Genomic DNA, 15,613 nt, shown 5'->3' with positions numbered 1-15,613 from the left:
AAACATTCTGTCAATTAAAAACAAAAGTGCTTTTACAAAATTTAGATGTGGGGTAAAAAATGAAATTAGAAAGTATGAAAGAAAAGAAGTCCACGAGATGACATGTGTTTTAGCTCTACTATTTAAGATGAACTTCATGGCATTCTAATATGCCCATTATATGTAGTTTTAAGACAAATATTATACATTTTAATGAACAGTTTAACCTATCATTATCAGATGGCGAAAGATTTATATTTTTTATTTAGTAACGACAATGTTGTTGGTTTAGTCGCAACAACACTAACAATATCTTATTTAAAAGAGACTATACAAATCCTTGGTTGAACTATGCTAGATTATAATTCTTCGCTTATTTGGTCAATTCAAATGCTACTTAGATATTTTCAAATATTTAAGTGTTGATACCTTTATAAATATTTTGTCTTAGTTTCTGATGGTCACATGCACGTAATGTTATTCCATTGAGAAAATACAATATACAAGATTGTCGGGTAAATGTGGATTGCGGATTAAAATGTTAAATGTCAAAAATTTAATTTACAAGTTAAGATATAATCTTTTTGTTTTTTTATGAAATAGTTTAAAATATGGTATTATCAAAACAAGTCTTTATTTGAATGGAATAAACATGGAACACTTTCACGGATTCATTTTTCATTGTGTTCATGGTTGCCTATCAGTGACACCGTTTTTATGTATGTCTAAACGATTATTATCCGAAAAAAAAATTCACATAGTATGTTGTTAACTAGGTTCGTCCACTCCGTAAAACATTCAATATGCCTTCGGAATATACAAATATTAAGGTTTTGTCAAGAATTTCAATAACGACCGGGAAACAGACTACATGAATTTGCTAACCTTCTATGATTTTTAAAGAATGACGGATGTTTGTTTTCAGTACGTCTAAACAATACTAAGGAGTTCTTAGTTCACTAAGGCCTTGACAATGCTACTAAGGACTAGAAGGAGTGTTGTTATATGTATTATTTTGATATATCATGTTAGAGAATGATATTTAATGCATAAATTTTAAATTTTACAGAAAAATATTCGTAAATAAACGAAATATTCAACATTATTTAAACACGTGCCGGTTTTTCTTTGATATGCCTAAAATCAATGAACCGATTGACACGTGCCAAATAACCAAACAACTGATTAAACAATCACCGATCTTTAAATTTTAAGTAATTTAAAACAATTGTATCGAAAATATTTATGCTTCAAATATTTATAATTAAGTGTGTTGTTCTTATTTAAAATGATAAAAAGGACAAATAATTTTGCTGTTTTGTTTTTTTTCTTTCCCAACAAAATTGTTTGCCATATGAGCAGGACTTTGATGTGCGATAACTTATAAGTAAGAGTGTGGTCAGCTTGTTAAAATGTTTGTGTAAGATATACGATATGTAAGATATATATTTAGAAGTGTTTTTTTTTTTTTTTTTTTATTCCTACAAAGATGCGTGCATTCACATATGGTTTCAATAAAACCGTAAATTCCGAAAACCATCATAAGAAACAACTATGTTAAGTTTCATGAAATGGATAAGCGGTTCTCAAGTTACAGTGCAACACGACATGTGGACGCCCGGCGGACGGACGTTCGCCGTACATTTGTATACTATAATACATCCCGTCAAAATGTTGACGGGCGTATATAAAAAAAGCATAGTGCGCTCGTATGTCAGAAGGAAATCTGATTTGTATGTTTTTTTTTCGAGTCTTTGACTTTAGTCGAAAAAGCGAGACTAAGCGATCCTATATTCCGTCGGCTTCGGCGGCGGCGGCGTCTACAAATATTCACTCTGTGGTTAAAATTTTTGAAATTTTAATAATCGTTTCTTTAACTATCTTGGATTTCTACCAAACTTGGACAGAAGCTTGTTTATGATCATAAGATAGTATCAAGAAGTTTTTAAAAAATTATAATTCATAAACTGTTCTGGGTTTTTACCAAACTTGGTAATAAGTTTCTTCCAATCAAAAGATAGTAACAACAGGAATATTTATTTGATTTATTTCCTAATTTTTGTTGAGCCTGCGATTAACAGAAAGAACAGGCGAGACACTGCATGGGTTCCGCGGAACCCTTACGAATTTTTTGCAAATTGTCTGTTTAACATATGGTTGAGATAATTTATGAAATAATGACTGTGGTATGTTCATTACTCACTGTTGAAGACCGTGGGGTGACTTATGGTGAAAACTTCTGTGTCATTTAATTTCTTCCGATGAGTTGTCTCATCCCTAATCATACAACATCTTTTTCTTGTTATCAAAACTTCAACACGTACTTTCAAAAACTTAAAGAACGATTTTACGATTGTGTGTTACCTCGTAACCAGCTTCAACATGTTTATTTGTGGACAAGTATCATTTGCGAATCTATAAAACATGTATTCAAAATAGCGATTAACTGGAAACCACAAAGTATACCATATTTTTTTTAAACGCTCCACGAACAGGTCAAACTGATGACGGACGACGACGAAGTTATACCAGTATACGAACGCAAAATGTGTATGCGGTCTTTTAAATACCGACATTAGATTTATTGCTCAGTTGACAAATTTATTATTTACATGAAATATTTACAAAATACACTTGAGAACATACTTCTTCGTTCTAATTTTTTTTAACAACAATTCATTTATTATATATATAGTATCCAACCTTAATCGACCAACGTTAACACAACAGATAGGAGGATCCCCGTGTAATCAGACCAGGCAGGAGCTAGCGAACAATTATTATAGCTAGCGAACAATAAACCAGCGAACAATAAACGACAGAATCACCGTACAAACATTTGTAGTCAACACAATCAGAAAGAGTTCCCATCGTCGGACGGGAAATATAAAGGCTTCCAAGAATGAACAAGTGACATGTCTGACTCTGCACAGTTAATAAACGGACTATCGACATCGCCCGCTTGTTCTTGATATTTTAAAACTGCATGCATATACGTATACGTTTATGATAGTAATGAGCTTTTGTGTCTAACGAAAACTAAATTCGGAGGACTTACCTTGTTTGTATTGGATACTTAAACTTCACAAAATTCTGTACAAACAACGGTACATTGCTGGCTCATCTGCTTGTTCTACTAAAGAATTGTCCATTAGATTGACTAAAATTCTGTCCGCAGTTAAAGAGGGTCTTCAGATATACTGTGAAACTGTTTACTCACGTAGTGGTATTAATCATATGTGGATTCTTAAAAACTCTAAAGAACTTCTGGATAATTTTAAATCTCGATCTTTTTCTGAAATTAGTTTGATTTTTTTACAACCATTCCCCATGTGAAATTGAAAAACCGTCTAAAAGAAATAATCCACAATGCTTTTCATTATAAAAATGGTAGCATACGCTATAAATGTATCACGTTGGGATACCATAAGGCATATTTTGTTAATAAGGAACAAAAGGGTAAAACATACTACACAGAGGAACAAGTGATCAGTATGCTAGAGTTTCTTATTGACAATATATTTGTTGAATTTAGAGGTAGACATTTTCAACAAATTGTTGGCATTCCAATGGGAACGAACTGTGCGCCTCTCCTTGCCGATCCCTTCTTATTTTCATATGAATCGGAGTTCCTTCAGACACTTATTAAAAACAAGAAGATCAAAGAAGCCAGGTTATTTAATTTCACTTTCAGATATATTGGTGATGTTCTTTCCATTAACAATCCGAACTTTTCTGATTGGGTTCCATTAATATACCCACCAGAACTAGAAATTAAAGAGACCACAGACACGGCTTCCTCCGCCTCATTTTTAGACTTATACCTCGAATTTGACATACACAGTCATCTCAGTACCATAATCTATGACAAACGAGAAGACTTTAATTTTGAAATTATCGATTTCCCCCACCTTAGTAGTAATATACCAACTTCACCTGCATATGGAATATACATTTCCCAACTTATTAGGTATTCAAGAGCTTGCAGCTCCTATTCAGTCTTTGTAAAACGTCACCAGTGTACTAGCAGACAGTCGATGAACAAGGGGTATGTCAATGAACGTCTCGTCCTTTTTCTAAAAAAAGGTCATCGGAAGATACCCAGAACTCGTTGATAAATATTCCGTATCAACTTCACAAATAATACAAGATGGTCTTGATGTATAGATTTTGCGTACTGACGTTGGTTATCATCTTAATAACGTGTTATAGTATTCTTTTATTAGTCTTTATTAATATTACTTGTACTGTTAAGTCAACTTTTGAAATATTCTTTTGAATTGACTCTGTGGTTATATAAAACATCATACTTTGAACGACAAAAGTATTTCATTTACTACAATTACTTTTACTTATGGAAATTGACATACTCGGACTTCTCTTGAACTGAATTTTAATGTGCGTATTGTTATGCGTTTACTTTTCTACATTGGTTAGAGGTATAGGGGGAGGGTTAAGATCTCACAAACATGTTTAACCCCGCCGCATTTTTGCGCATGTTCCAAGTCAGGAGCCTCTGGCCTTTGTTAGTCTTGTATTATTTTAATTTTAGTTTCTTGTTTACAATTTGGAAATAAGTATGGCGTTCATTATCACTGAACCAGTATATATTTGTTTAGGGGGCCAGCTGAAGTACGTCTCCGGGTGCAGGAATTTCTCGCTACATTGCAGACCTGGTGGTGACCTTCTGCTGTTGTTTTTTATCTGGTCGGGTTGTTGTCCCTTTGACTCATTCCCCATTTCCATTCTCAATTTTATGAGTGACAAAATTATTTTATTCAATAATAATACTTTTTCTGATAAGTCTATTTTCTATGTTATACATTTGACGTGAAACTATACGTATGTATCCCGTCATACTTTGAACCACACATTATTTTATTTATTATTCTTACATTTACTGTTGAGTCTGTTGTTTGTTATATCAACTTTACGTGACTATGCATGTATGTATGCCTTCATACTTTGAACGACAAAATTATTTTTATGTCTACCTGTGCGAATTTCAAACGCGCAATTTTACACCAGCAATGAACACCTTCTATCCTTTACGGGCAGACTTTATACAGATAAATTAAGTGGTATAAGAAAAGCATAATGAGTATGTTAAATTTGATGTATGCCTTTTTTTGATTCTTTGTTACATTTGTTGTTTTTATAGTGATATTAAGATAATAACACACTATTGACTGCTGTACCCCTATTTTGACATTTTTACTTTTTGAGTATGTTTGTTTTGTTCATACATCGTTGACAATGTAATGGAATTTGATGCGACTGTCATACAAGTGAGAGGTTTAGCTAGCTATAAAACCAGGTTCAATCCACCATTTTCTACATTAGAAAATGCCTGTTCCAAGTCAGGAATATGACAGTTGTTATCCATTCGTTTGATGTGTTTGGACTTTCGATTTTGCCTTTTGATTTTGGATTATCCTTTTTGAATTTTCCTCGGAGTTTAGTATTTTTGTGTTTTTACTTTTTCCTGCATGGTCATATCTTGCCATACGTTTATATTGGTTTGGTAGGTGATCACTCAAAATCGATATTTCAAAATCCTGTTTGTGAGATGTAGATTCACTTCAATACCGAAATTTCGGTTATATCTTTCACAAGTTTATATTTAAACACGGGGAAGCTTTGAAGGTACATCACTCCCATTTTGTTTGGGTGTAAACCATCGATGTTTACAGCAATATCAAAGAATACGATGATGATGGTAGAAATAACTATGGGCGTCATGTGGCAAATATAACATGCATATCGGACCATAAGTTGCTAATCTGTAATAAAAGATTTCCAATACAACCATATTGAGAAGGAATGTTTACATGCTATACTATCGTACAAATGTATGAAGGGGTTCTTGTGTCGTTCACCTTAGACACACATCTTTAACGGTATTAAAAAAAAAAAAAGACAGAACCAATTTAATGTCATTTTCCCTATTTTTTTTAAGATAACTATAAGTCTTTTATATTGCAAGAATGCCCCTATTTAGCGAACAAGCAGTTTATTTTTTTTTCTGTTATCAAATACCAAGAAAGAAAATAAATCCCGTGATGACGAATTCCTTCCTTTGTTCGAGAACAATCTTATTGAAATAGAAATCTGTGATTGGTCTATGTCCATAATTTCGAAGAACCAAAGCCAGTGACATATCGCCCTGTATTTAATTCAAAATGGTTCTCTTTTTCTTCTTTTAGTATACAATAGTTCATCGATATCCCATGATTACATACTGTTGTCATGCGAGGACTTGTCTATTTACAACTTTTTTAACCCAATTTAAACAAAATGTATGTTTCTTTCTATGTTCAATGTAAAAATGCCGGTATATAATTTTAAATTGCAACTATCTATAGTTCCGTGACTTTCTATCCAGGCGTATAAACGAATGGTCGACAAGTGCGTATATTTTTGTTAAATCAATATTGCTTGTATGTTTCAAACTGTCCTTCACTTTTGACAACGAGACGAGTACTTACATTTTCCCGAATTTACCCTTGGAAAAAAATGTGTAAACAGATTTTTATTTTATCATTTTTTTTTTTTTTTAAATATTTAGATTTTTATAAATAATATTCTTTACACCAGAAATGTTACTTATTAACAAGCGTATGAGTTTTAGTAATATTGACTAGTATATCATAATCGGACACGCAAGACAGAGATGTATATTATACACCCGACAGGAAATCGCTTGAATACCTGGACGTGTCACCTCACAATACCTTTGGGATTAATACCTTTAGCCAGGCAGGTGATCAGAGAAGGGAAGGTCCGAATTTATTAAAATAAGTTTATTACATAAAAGAATTATGAACAGTTTAGATTTTCGAAAATAATTTTCACGGAACACTTATTTATATGATCATTTATGACTTTGAACTATGACTTTTTAACCAATTCCCATATAAACAGTTAAAAACGACATGCAGACCTTGGTTACTTAAAAAAACATTTTCCGTATCAAATTAGTAATCGCATAATACAACCGTACGATTGACAAGATACCCACTCGCAATTACGACTACATTAGGCTACTGTTTTTTGTCTTTTGTGGTTCATAGACATATCGTGGCTAAAAACGGAAAAGATGGTCGTAGGTGGAGCATAAAAAAAGATTATGATTGTTTAATCAGTTGTTTTGTCAGTTCGCTCGTGTCAGTCGGATTACTGATTTTCAGCAATATCAAGGAAAAACCGACACGTTCTAAATAATGTTCAACTACTCATTTATTGGGGAAATTAACCTAATATGTCCTGTTGATTAGTATATATGTACAGAACTACGAAAATTTGCAGTGCATATTAACATAAAAGAATCAAATAGTTTTTGCTTTGCGTGTAGTGAATACGAAAACAGCTTACTATTTTTTTTTAATATATACATATAAACCGTCAACATGGTCAAAGTGAAAAATTCTATAACATGAAAATAAAAATACATACTTTTTTTATCATTCATTTATTGCAATCAATTATATCAAACATGTACTTGAAACAATTTCTAGAACCAGTCATTGTCTATAGATATAATGCGTCGGACATTGTATGCATAAAAGTAGAATTTAGATTTTTAACTGTATGAAATAAAATTAGTATAGGGTTTCGGGGAACACAATGTCTCGCCTTCGTTTGCCGTAAACTTCAACTCTCAGGCTGAACTTAAATCAAGACACTATATTTTGATTGTAAGAAGCTTCTGTCTAAGTTCAGAAATATTTCCGGTGCCTATAAAATAGCCGACTTTAATTTATTTTTTTGAATCTGAGCTGGCTAAATAGCATATTATCTATTATGCTGGTATCGACAAAACAGCTACAAGTATTGCCTTTAATTACAATGCATATCAATCTAAAATACTATTCTAAATATAATAGCTTTGAGAATCGTGTAAAAAGCGTTCGTTGTTCATTCGTCAATGAATCATTCAACGTGCGTGTATCGTGCGTGCGTGTATCGTGTATTTATCATTCATCGTGCATCGTGCGTTCATCATTCATCATCCATTTTGCGTTAATTCTCCGTGTAACGCTCATCGCTCATCGTGCGTGTGGTCAGTATGAATTTTAGAAGGTCTGTATAATATTGGTACCTTTGGTAACTTTTTACTGCTTCTAGACTCATAATATCGCTATCATACAAATTCAACTTTTTATGCTGATTATTGTTGCATTTAAGCTAGTTGAGTTTCCAAATATATTAAAGACGCCTTCTGTTCACATATCACGTCATTTGTTTGGTAGCAATACATCCTCAGTTACTAATGAATCTTTTCATGTTTGAGCGGTTAGATGTTAAATATATTCATATATTTATGACCTTATTGATATATATAACGAAATAAATAGTTTGAAGAATATATAGGATTGATACCATGTTAATTATCAGACAGATAAATAATTATAGTTTTAAAAGTTCAAAACTGATTGTATATCAGTGTCATTTTAACATTACAACTACGTTTTAAACCCGTAACGCTCTAATACTATTTGTAAATGTATTTATTTTTAAACGAACAATAATATCCTTATATATCTTGTTAAAGGGGATTTACACATATACGCATTGTTATTGACTACATTAAAACCGGCTAATAGCAAAGACACATAGTAAGTATAATATATATTGAAATGATATCACATATATTTCATCAAGTTTATCAGTTTTATTATCGAAATTAGGTGTGTATTGTGTGCGTTTTTAAATGAAACCCAGGGAATTTAGTTCTTGGTAGTGAACACGGATGAATGTTATTGAATGTTGTAGTTACGTAGAATTGTATTATTCATTGAGTTAAATATAGCGTTCAATTATATTTCAAATATAATTTCACTTGGTATTACAATATTTAAATTTAAAGGCAGGTTAAACGGAATCAAACGAAAGAAGACCCGAATACACGGGAAGTATATCGTCTATGATTTATACTGTTACGACCTTGATACGCAGTAACTGATTTACTTTACTACAAATATTTAAAATTTTAAGATGATATAATTAGACTAACCCAATATAATTACTATAGCAACTGTGCCTTAAAAAACTTTACAAAGCACATTATTATATTGTTCATTCAAAAATTTATTGATACGATTATTGTAAAATGTATCAAAACGCGAAAATATTTATTTCGATGTTTGGACATATTTGAAGCCTGAAATATAAGCAATAAAAAAAGTCGAGGTTTACTGTTTCGCTTTAAAATTTCCGGTATGACCGTATTTGTTAAGGTGAAAACTTCGAAAATTTTAACGGAAACATTAGTATGTAATTATTCTTGCCATCCAAACACTGTCGTACTTTGGCTATTGAAATAATAATCCCCATGAGTAGTAAACGATCATGGTAGTTTCCATTAATCCTGAACCTTTAAAATTCCAAACTGGAAAGTCAGGGTTTTATAAGAACTTGAATACTGGATAACTTTATGACGAAATGGGACATCAAATAGTGTCATTTTCGTTTTTCCTTCAAATTCATCTATTTTTCCTTACGTTTTTTTGTTTTCTCTCTAAAATAATCATACTAGTCCTTGTGCCTTATTTACTCACGAGCTTATTTATAAACAACTCTGGAACGAAATTCACTCACAATACATTTATAACAATTAGTTGTAATATAATTATCAATATACAAACACTATATTTGACTCTTCTATTCAATAACGCGAAAACTAATCCTAACATATTTCCTACAACATGTATGACATATTATATTATCCAATGTGATTCACTCCATTTAACTTGTTTCAATAACAATATCAGTGAACAATGCATATTCAAATATATCTGATATGTAATGAATTATCTATTTGGCCTATTACTAGTATTGTAGATATGTGTTTGCATTTGTGTATTTACAAAACAGAAATCAACAATGTGAATAGAATAATACAAGTATTCATATGTTTTAGATATACACATAATTATTGGAAGATAAAAATATATCAGTCGTATACGTGTTATATATAAACACGGAAGTAAATTCAACATATTTCCTTGTTTAAAATTGAATGATGAATCAGATTATCCAGTGTAGTGATGATGAACCATTCAGTAGGCATTTCATATACACTTCAAATAGTGATTTTACTGATACAGATGTTATATCAAAAGTTAATAGCAGTGGCAAGTGGGAAGGTTTACCTGTACCAAATAATGAAAGTAACATCAATTATGTTCAAAATGGATGTGCTGATTCAAACATACTTCATTCACACGAAACAGTCGTTTACAGTCATAGTTCACCACAACAAGCAAACGGTGAAAAGAAACAACAATTCCTGTTAACACAACATGCAAAAAGACAACATGGTATCAAAAATGAAAATAGAAGTACTCGACGTGCAAAGTTTAGATCATACTCGAAATACAGTATTAGGGAACAATCTTTTATTGGTTGGATATCAGACTGTGTTTTACCTATATGGATGTTTGCTAAGGCAGGTTTCTTTTATAAAGGTAAATGTAAATATAAATTTAAAACATCATGGGCAAGGTGAAATGCTTTTACATTAACAATTTATCTTGTCCATGATTCTTAAGACACCTTATGAAGATAAGATTACATAAAAAAAATTAAAGGTTTAATGATTTTCATTTTTACCTTTAAAATCTTAATATCAGTTTCAATTTATATGAAAGTTGTTTATCATGTTGTAAATTATCACAACATGAGACTGATGGTTTTTTTATAGTTTAGTCATTCAACTACCTTAATGTCGAATATGTACGTTGTAATGAAAATAAAAGCTTACATCTTAAAGTCTAATTGCTAAAATGACTTAACCTGTAATCCAATCAAGGAGAATTTGAAAGATCATTCATTCAGTTATCATGCGTATCTAAAGTTTTGATATAAGTATGCTATTAACTGTGTTAACGTCTGTTTATGTATACAGGATTTGCTGACATCGTGGCTTGCTTTGAATGTGGAATTATACACCGAGGATGGCAACAGGATGACGATCCTGTCAAAACACATATGATGCTGCAACCAGAATGTCCGTTTATAATGAATCTTTTAGAACAAGGTATACAATCATCTGAACATCTCCAGGGATTTGGAAGCTGTGATGAGGTAAGTTACAAATTCCGAGTGCCCTACGATTAGCCATCTCGGAAAACAACCTGTCATTTTCTTCCATTCATGCTTAACAAAGAAAGTGTCTTGAACAAAACAAATTGAATATTTCAAACGTTTGGCACTTAATTCGAGATAAGCTGTATATTAAAAGCTACAATAGATATAGGAAGATGTGGTGTGAGTGCCAATGAGACAACTCTCCATCCAAATAACAATTTAAAAATTAAACCATTATAGGTTAAAGTACGGCCTTCAACACGGAGCCTTGGCTCACACCGAACAACAAGCTATAAAGGGCCCCAAAATTACTAGTGTAAAACCATTCAAACGGGAAAACCAACGGTCTAATCCATATAAACAAAACGACGAGAAACGAGAAACACGTATATATTACATTAACAAACGACAACTACTGTACATCAGATTAGCATGGTTATCCATATTGATGTTAGATATGAAAAAACAGGAATCAGTAGGTTCGAAAAGGAAAATACTTCCTACATATGACTAATTATTATTTAACTTCATTCGGGTTAGAGGATACATCTACAAATGTTTTATTTGTGAAACGCTGTAAAGAGTGATTGGAAATTATATCCACAAGCGTTTAAGTTACTCGAATTTGTTTTTACATCTCCCAATTTCTTCCGTCATAAAAGTTACTGAAGTAGGTTTACATGTGTAAAAAGCTTAAAAAAACAAAAGAAAATATTTACACATAGATATCTAACTGAATCAAATAGTAGTTTACCGCTGTTCAAAACTCATAAATCCATGGACAAAAAACAAAATCGGGGTAACAAACTAAAACCGAGGGAAACGATTGAATATGAGAGGAGAACAACGACATAGCATTAAATTGTAAAACACACAGAAACGGAACACGAATCTGACAAGTACCGTGACACACCTTATTGCAATGTGAATTTACACTCTCAAGAACACGAGAAAACAAACGACACAACGTTAAATGTAATACACACAGAAACGAACTTTAATATAACAATGGTCATATTCCTGACTTGGTACAGGGCATTTTTAAAGGAAAAACTGGTGGGTTGAACCTGGTTTTGTGGCATGCCAAACCTTGCACTTTTATGGCCATGTGAAATATTTACAAAAAAATGACAACACAACACCACAGGACTACAATATAAATAAATTAGAGAACACAATTGACAAAGAATCACACGAACAACAGCCAACAAAAGGCAACAAATTAAAAACTAATTACAGAAAACAACTGAAATACATTACATAACCAGACATTTGAAAGTAGACACATCCGAATAAGTTTAAACCTCAACGCCAAGTGACGTCATATTTGAAACTATAAAAAATGACGGAAAAATGATGACGCCGTTTGAATTTGTAAAACAGATCATGAAAAAATGAAAAATGACGTCACATTAGAATGAATAAGATAAAATTAGGATTGATTGAAGATTATATATTTGAACTAAATACTGAAATTGCATTTAAAAACAAAGCACATTTCAATACTCATAAATAGCAAACTAAGGTATCAATTAACATGATTAACTATATTATAAAGCTATGTCCGGTTTGTGTTTTATCCAACTTCAAACGTAAAATATCGTATTGATTACGTTGAACGAAATCAAATCTAATAATTGAAGGCGGTGATTAATTTTCTTTACCATAACACATAAATATATTAGAAAAGACGTCAACACATTCCACAAAATCTGATGAGATTTACAAATATAACATTAAACATTTAAACTAAATACATGAATTTGGGATAGACAAGTACCGTACCACGTTTTATAGTAATGCGAATATAAACTCAGAAACAACCACAATCGAGAATACATGTAAGTCACGTTTCGAAATTAAAAGATTAGACGACATAATGAGAAACCACAATCTACCATATGGTAAAAATGTCCTTAGCTAGTTTGGTCAAAGACACATCGGTTTTGCAATTGGATCCACCAATTCGTGATGGTGGCCATATAATTAACGGAGTGTCAATTTTAATCTGTCTTCAAAACGTTTTTAACCGTACATTAAATTGAGTTTTGGTTTTTTTTTGCGCTTTCCTTATCTAGAAATAAATACTACATAATGACTTATTTCATTTTAGAGTATCGAAATTAATGGTGAGTAATTAAAAGATTTCGTTTAGAACTTTTTTTTATCAGATGTTATAATGTCTACTTTTTCGTAAGTAAGGATTTGTGAAATCTGAATTTGTTTTGGTATGTAAAATATAAAAAATCTAGCAAAACATCACATGTTTAGCCACAAAATCTTCTGACATTTCTTGATAGTGAATCTTTCTATTTCTATGTAGCAGCATTCGAGCAGCGTGTGCATAAGGAATATTTTTCTCCCAAATGATACGATATTCCTAGTTTTTCCTATTATGATTTCCTCGATAGAGGATTGATGATCACAATGAAGCTATTAAATCAACTATACAAAATGGTGAAGTTGAAATCATCCCATCGTAAATTTTATGAATCATATCACGAGTTGGTTAAACGTTATGGAATAACTGTTTCACAGATGATATAAGATATGTTCCTTATGTCGTAACTATAATACTTTTCTCTTTTCATGATTGTAACTTTTTTACCAGATTTGTAATTACATCAGCAACTCGACGGGTGTCACATTTGGAGCACGATCTGCTTACTCTTCTAGAGCACCTGATATCACCCTCGTGGTTGGGTTCTTGTTGCGTAGTCTTTAGTTTTCTAATGTTTCTCTTCTGTACTATAATTTTACAATGTATTTTTGTCTTTTTAATTTAAGCCATGGCGCTGCCGCTTTGAATTTAATCTCCTAGTTTAACTATCCCCCCGGTATCTTTCGTCCCTCTTTAATGCAAGCAATGTTTGTACAAATAAACTTTCCTTCAAATTTAACGCAAACTAATATGCTCACGTTGTAAGTTTTATAAATGACTCATCGAAATGTACGGAAGAAAAAACGAATTTAAAGCTTTTATAATATAAGAGTAAGTGATATACATTATTTTATTTCCTCAGATGCTTCGGAAAGAACAAATAACGTTGCATCTACGTATTCATATTCGAGTTCATCAGAGTCACCATCGAATCCAGGATTACAGTGCAAAGTTTGCCTTATAAATCCATTGCAGATAACAATCCAGCCATGTGGTCATTTTGCCATATGCCAAGACTGTTGTTCTCGTCTTAAACATGAAAACAACAGGTGCCCTATTTGCAGAGGACCAATAGACAATACCGTTCGCACATACGTCTCTTAAGAACATTTACATAGCATATTCCTAGTACTCAACAAAAAAGACAAAGAGAAATAATTATATAGCTTTGAATTTGTCAACAATTTAATAAAACTATTTTAAATGTTTAGTTTTCCTTATGTCTGCTGTGATGTAAAAAAGAAGGCCAGCATCAAAGTTACAACAATATAGAAAGAAGTTTAGGGAAATATGTATCAGAAATTACAAAGATAAAGGACAAGGTTACAATGTATGTGAAGTTAGCAGCCGGTTCGTTATTCGATATTCGATATTCAATATCCAACCGGCTGCTAGCAGTCGGTTGGATATTCAAAATTTTGTTGAAAATCTTAAAAAAAATAATAATACTTGATAACATTAAAAACATGATTTTCATAGTTAAGATGACTGATAAGAAACGTAGGAAATCGTAAAATGACCTCTTCAAGCTGTTGTAAGTTCTCGTTGTCCTCGAATATAAACCCTTTTCTATGTTGCATATTTGTCTTTATATAAATAGATTGTTGTCAATAAAACAACTTCAGAGATTTACTTTTATACATGATATTTCTGTAAACAAAAAGAAAAACCACTACATATGTAACTCTAGAAAACATTATGAAATATAACTAGAAATATTTATGGAATGCCCAAAAAAGAAATATATAGTGAAAACCTACCTGGGACCGCTTAAATGAGTGTGAGACCCCCTTGGTCTTTCAATGTCCGTAAAATTTAATTAAATCATAGACTCTGTATATGTAATTGTTGTATCAGAAGGATTTCCCAGAATATTGTCATATTCGATATCTATGGAGGGCTTATATTGTCACTTTTCACTTAAAAATTATCAAATTTTTAGGACAAAGGGCACTGGGCAATGGTCATAGCTCCCTGATCTTTCAATCTGTCTAATATTAAGCAGACATTTAGTCAATAGGTAGATACAAACGTGACTAAAAGGAATTTGGGTACACTTCCTGTCTTTCATGTTTATGGAGCGCCCAAAGTGGCAGTTGGATATTCAAAATATACAGTGAAAACCTACCTGAGGCCGCTTAAATGAGTGTGAGACCCCCTTGGTCTTTCAATGTCCGTAAAATTTAATTAAATTATAGACTCTGTATATGTAAAGATTGTATTAGAAGGATTTCCCATAATATTGTCATATTCGATATCTGTGGAGGGCTTATATTGTCACTTTTCACTTAAAAATTATCAAAATTTTAGGACAAAGGGCACAGGGCAATGGTGATAGCTTCCTAATCTTTCAATCTGTCTAATATTAAGCAGACATTTAGT

General features: G+C 31.9%; 1 protein-coding gene across 2 annotated transcripts; it reads left to right on the top strand.

The window, feature by feature from the left end:
* The first annotated feature begins 8,440 nt into the window (after positions 1-8,440).
* Positions 8,441-14,441, top strand: LOC134718495 (baculoviral IAP repeat-containing protein 2-like). 2 transcript variants are annotated; one of them, XM_063581070.1, is made up of 5 exons: positions 8,443-8,597; positions 9,902-10,448; positions 10,889-11,067; positions 13,184-13,199; positions 14,094-14,441. In XM_063581070.1, the coding sequence occupies exons 2-5, from the start codon at positions 10,001-10,003 to the stop codon at positions 14,333-14,335; spliced, it is 885 nt and encodes a 294-aa protein (XP_063437140.1). In that variant the 5' UTR covers positions 8,443-8,597; positions 9,902-10,000; the 3' UTR covers positions 14,336-14,441. The 2 variants fall into 2 exon arrangements, with proteins under 2 accessions (XP_063437141.1, XP_063437140.1); XM_063581071.1 differs by lacking the exon at positions 13,184-13,199 and having other exon boundaries at positions 8,441-8,597; positions 14,094-14,206.
* Positions 14,442-15,613: the final 1,172 nt, after the last annotated feature.

The sequence above is a fragment of the Mytilus trossulus genome, chromosome 5, assembly GCF_036588685.1.
Source record: "Mytilus trossulus isolate FHL-02 chromosome 5, PNRI_Mtr1.1.1.hap1, whole genome shotgun sequence".
NCBI lineage: Eukaryota > Metazoa > Mollusca > Bivalvia > Mytilida > Mytilidae > Mytilus > Mytilus trossulus.
This window is presented reverse-complemented; position numbering and strand designations above follow the sequence as displayed.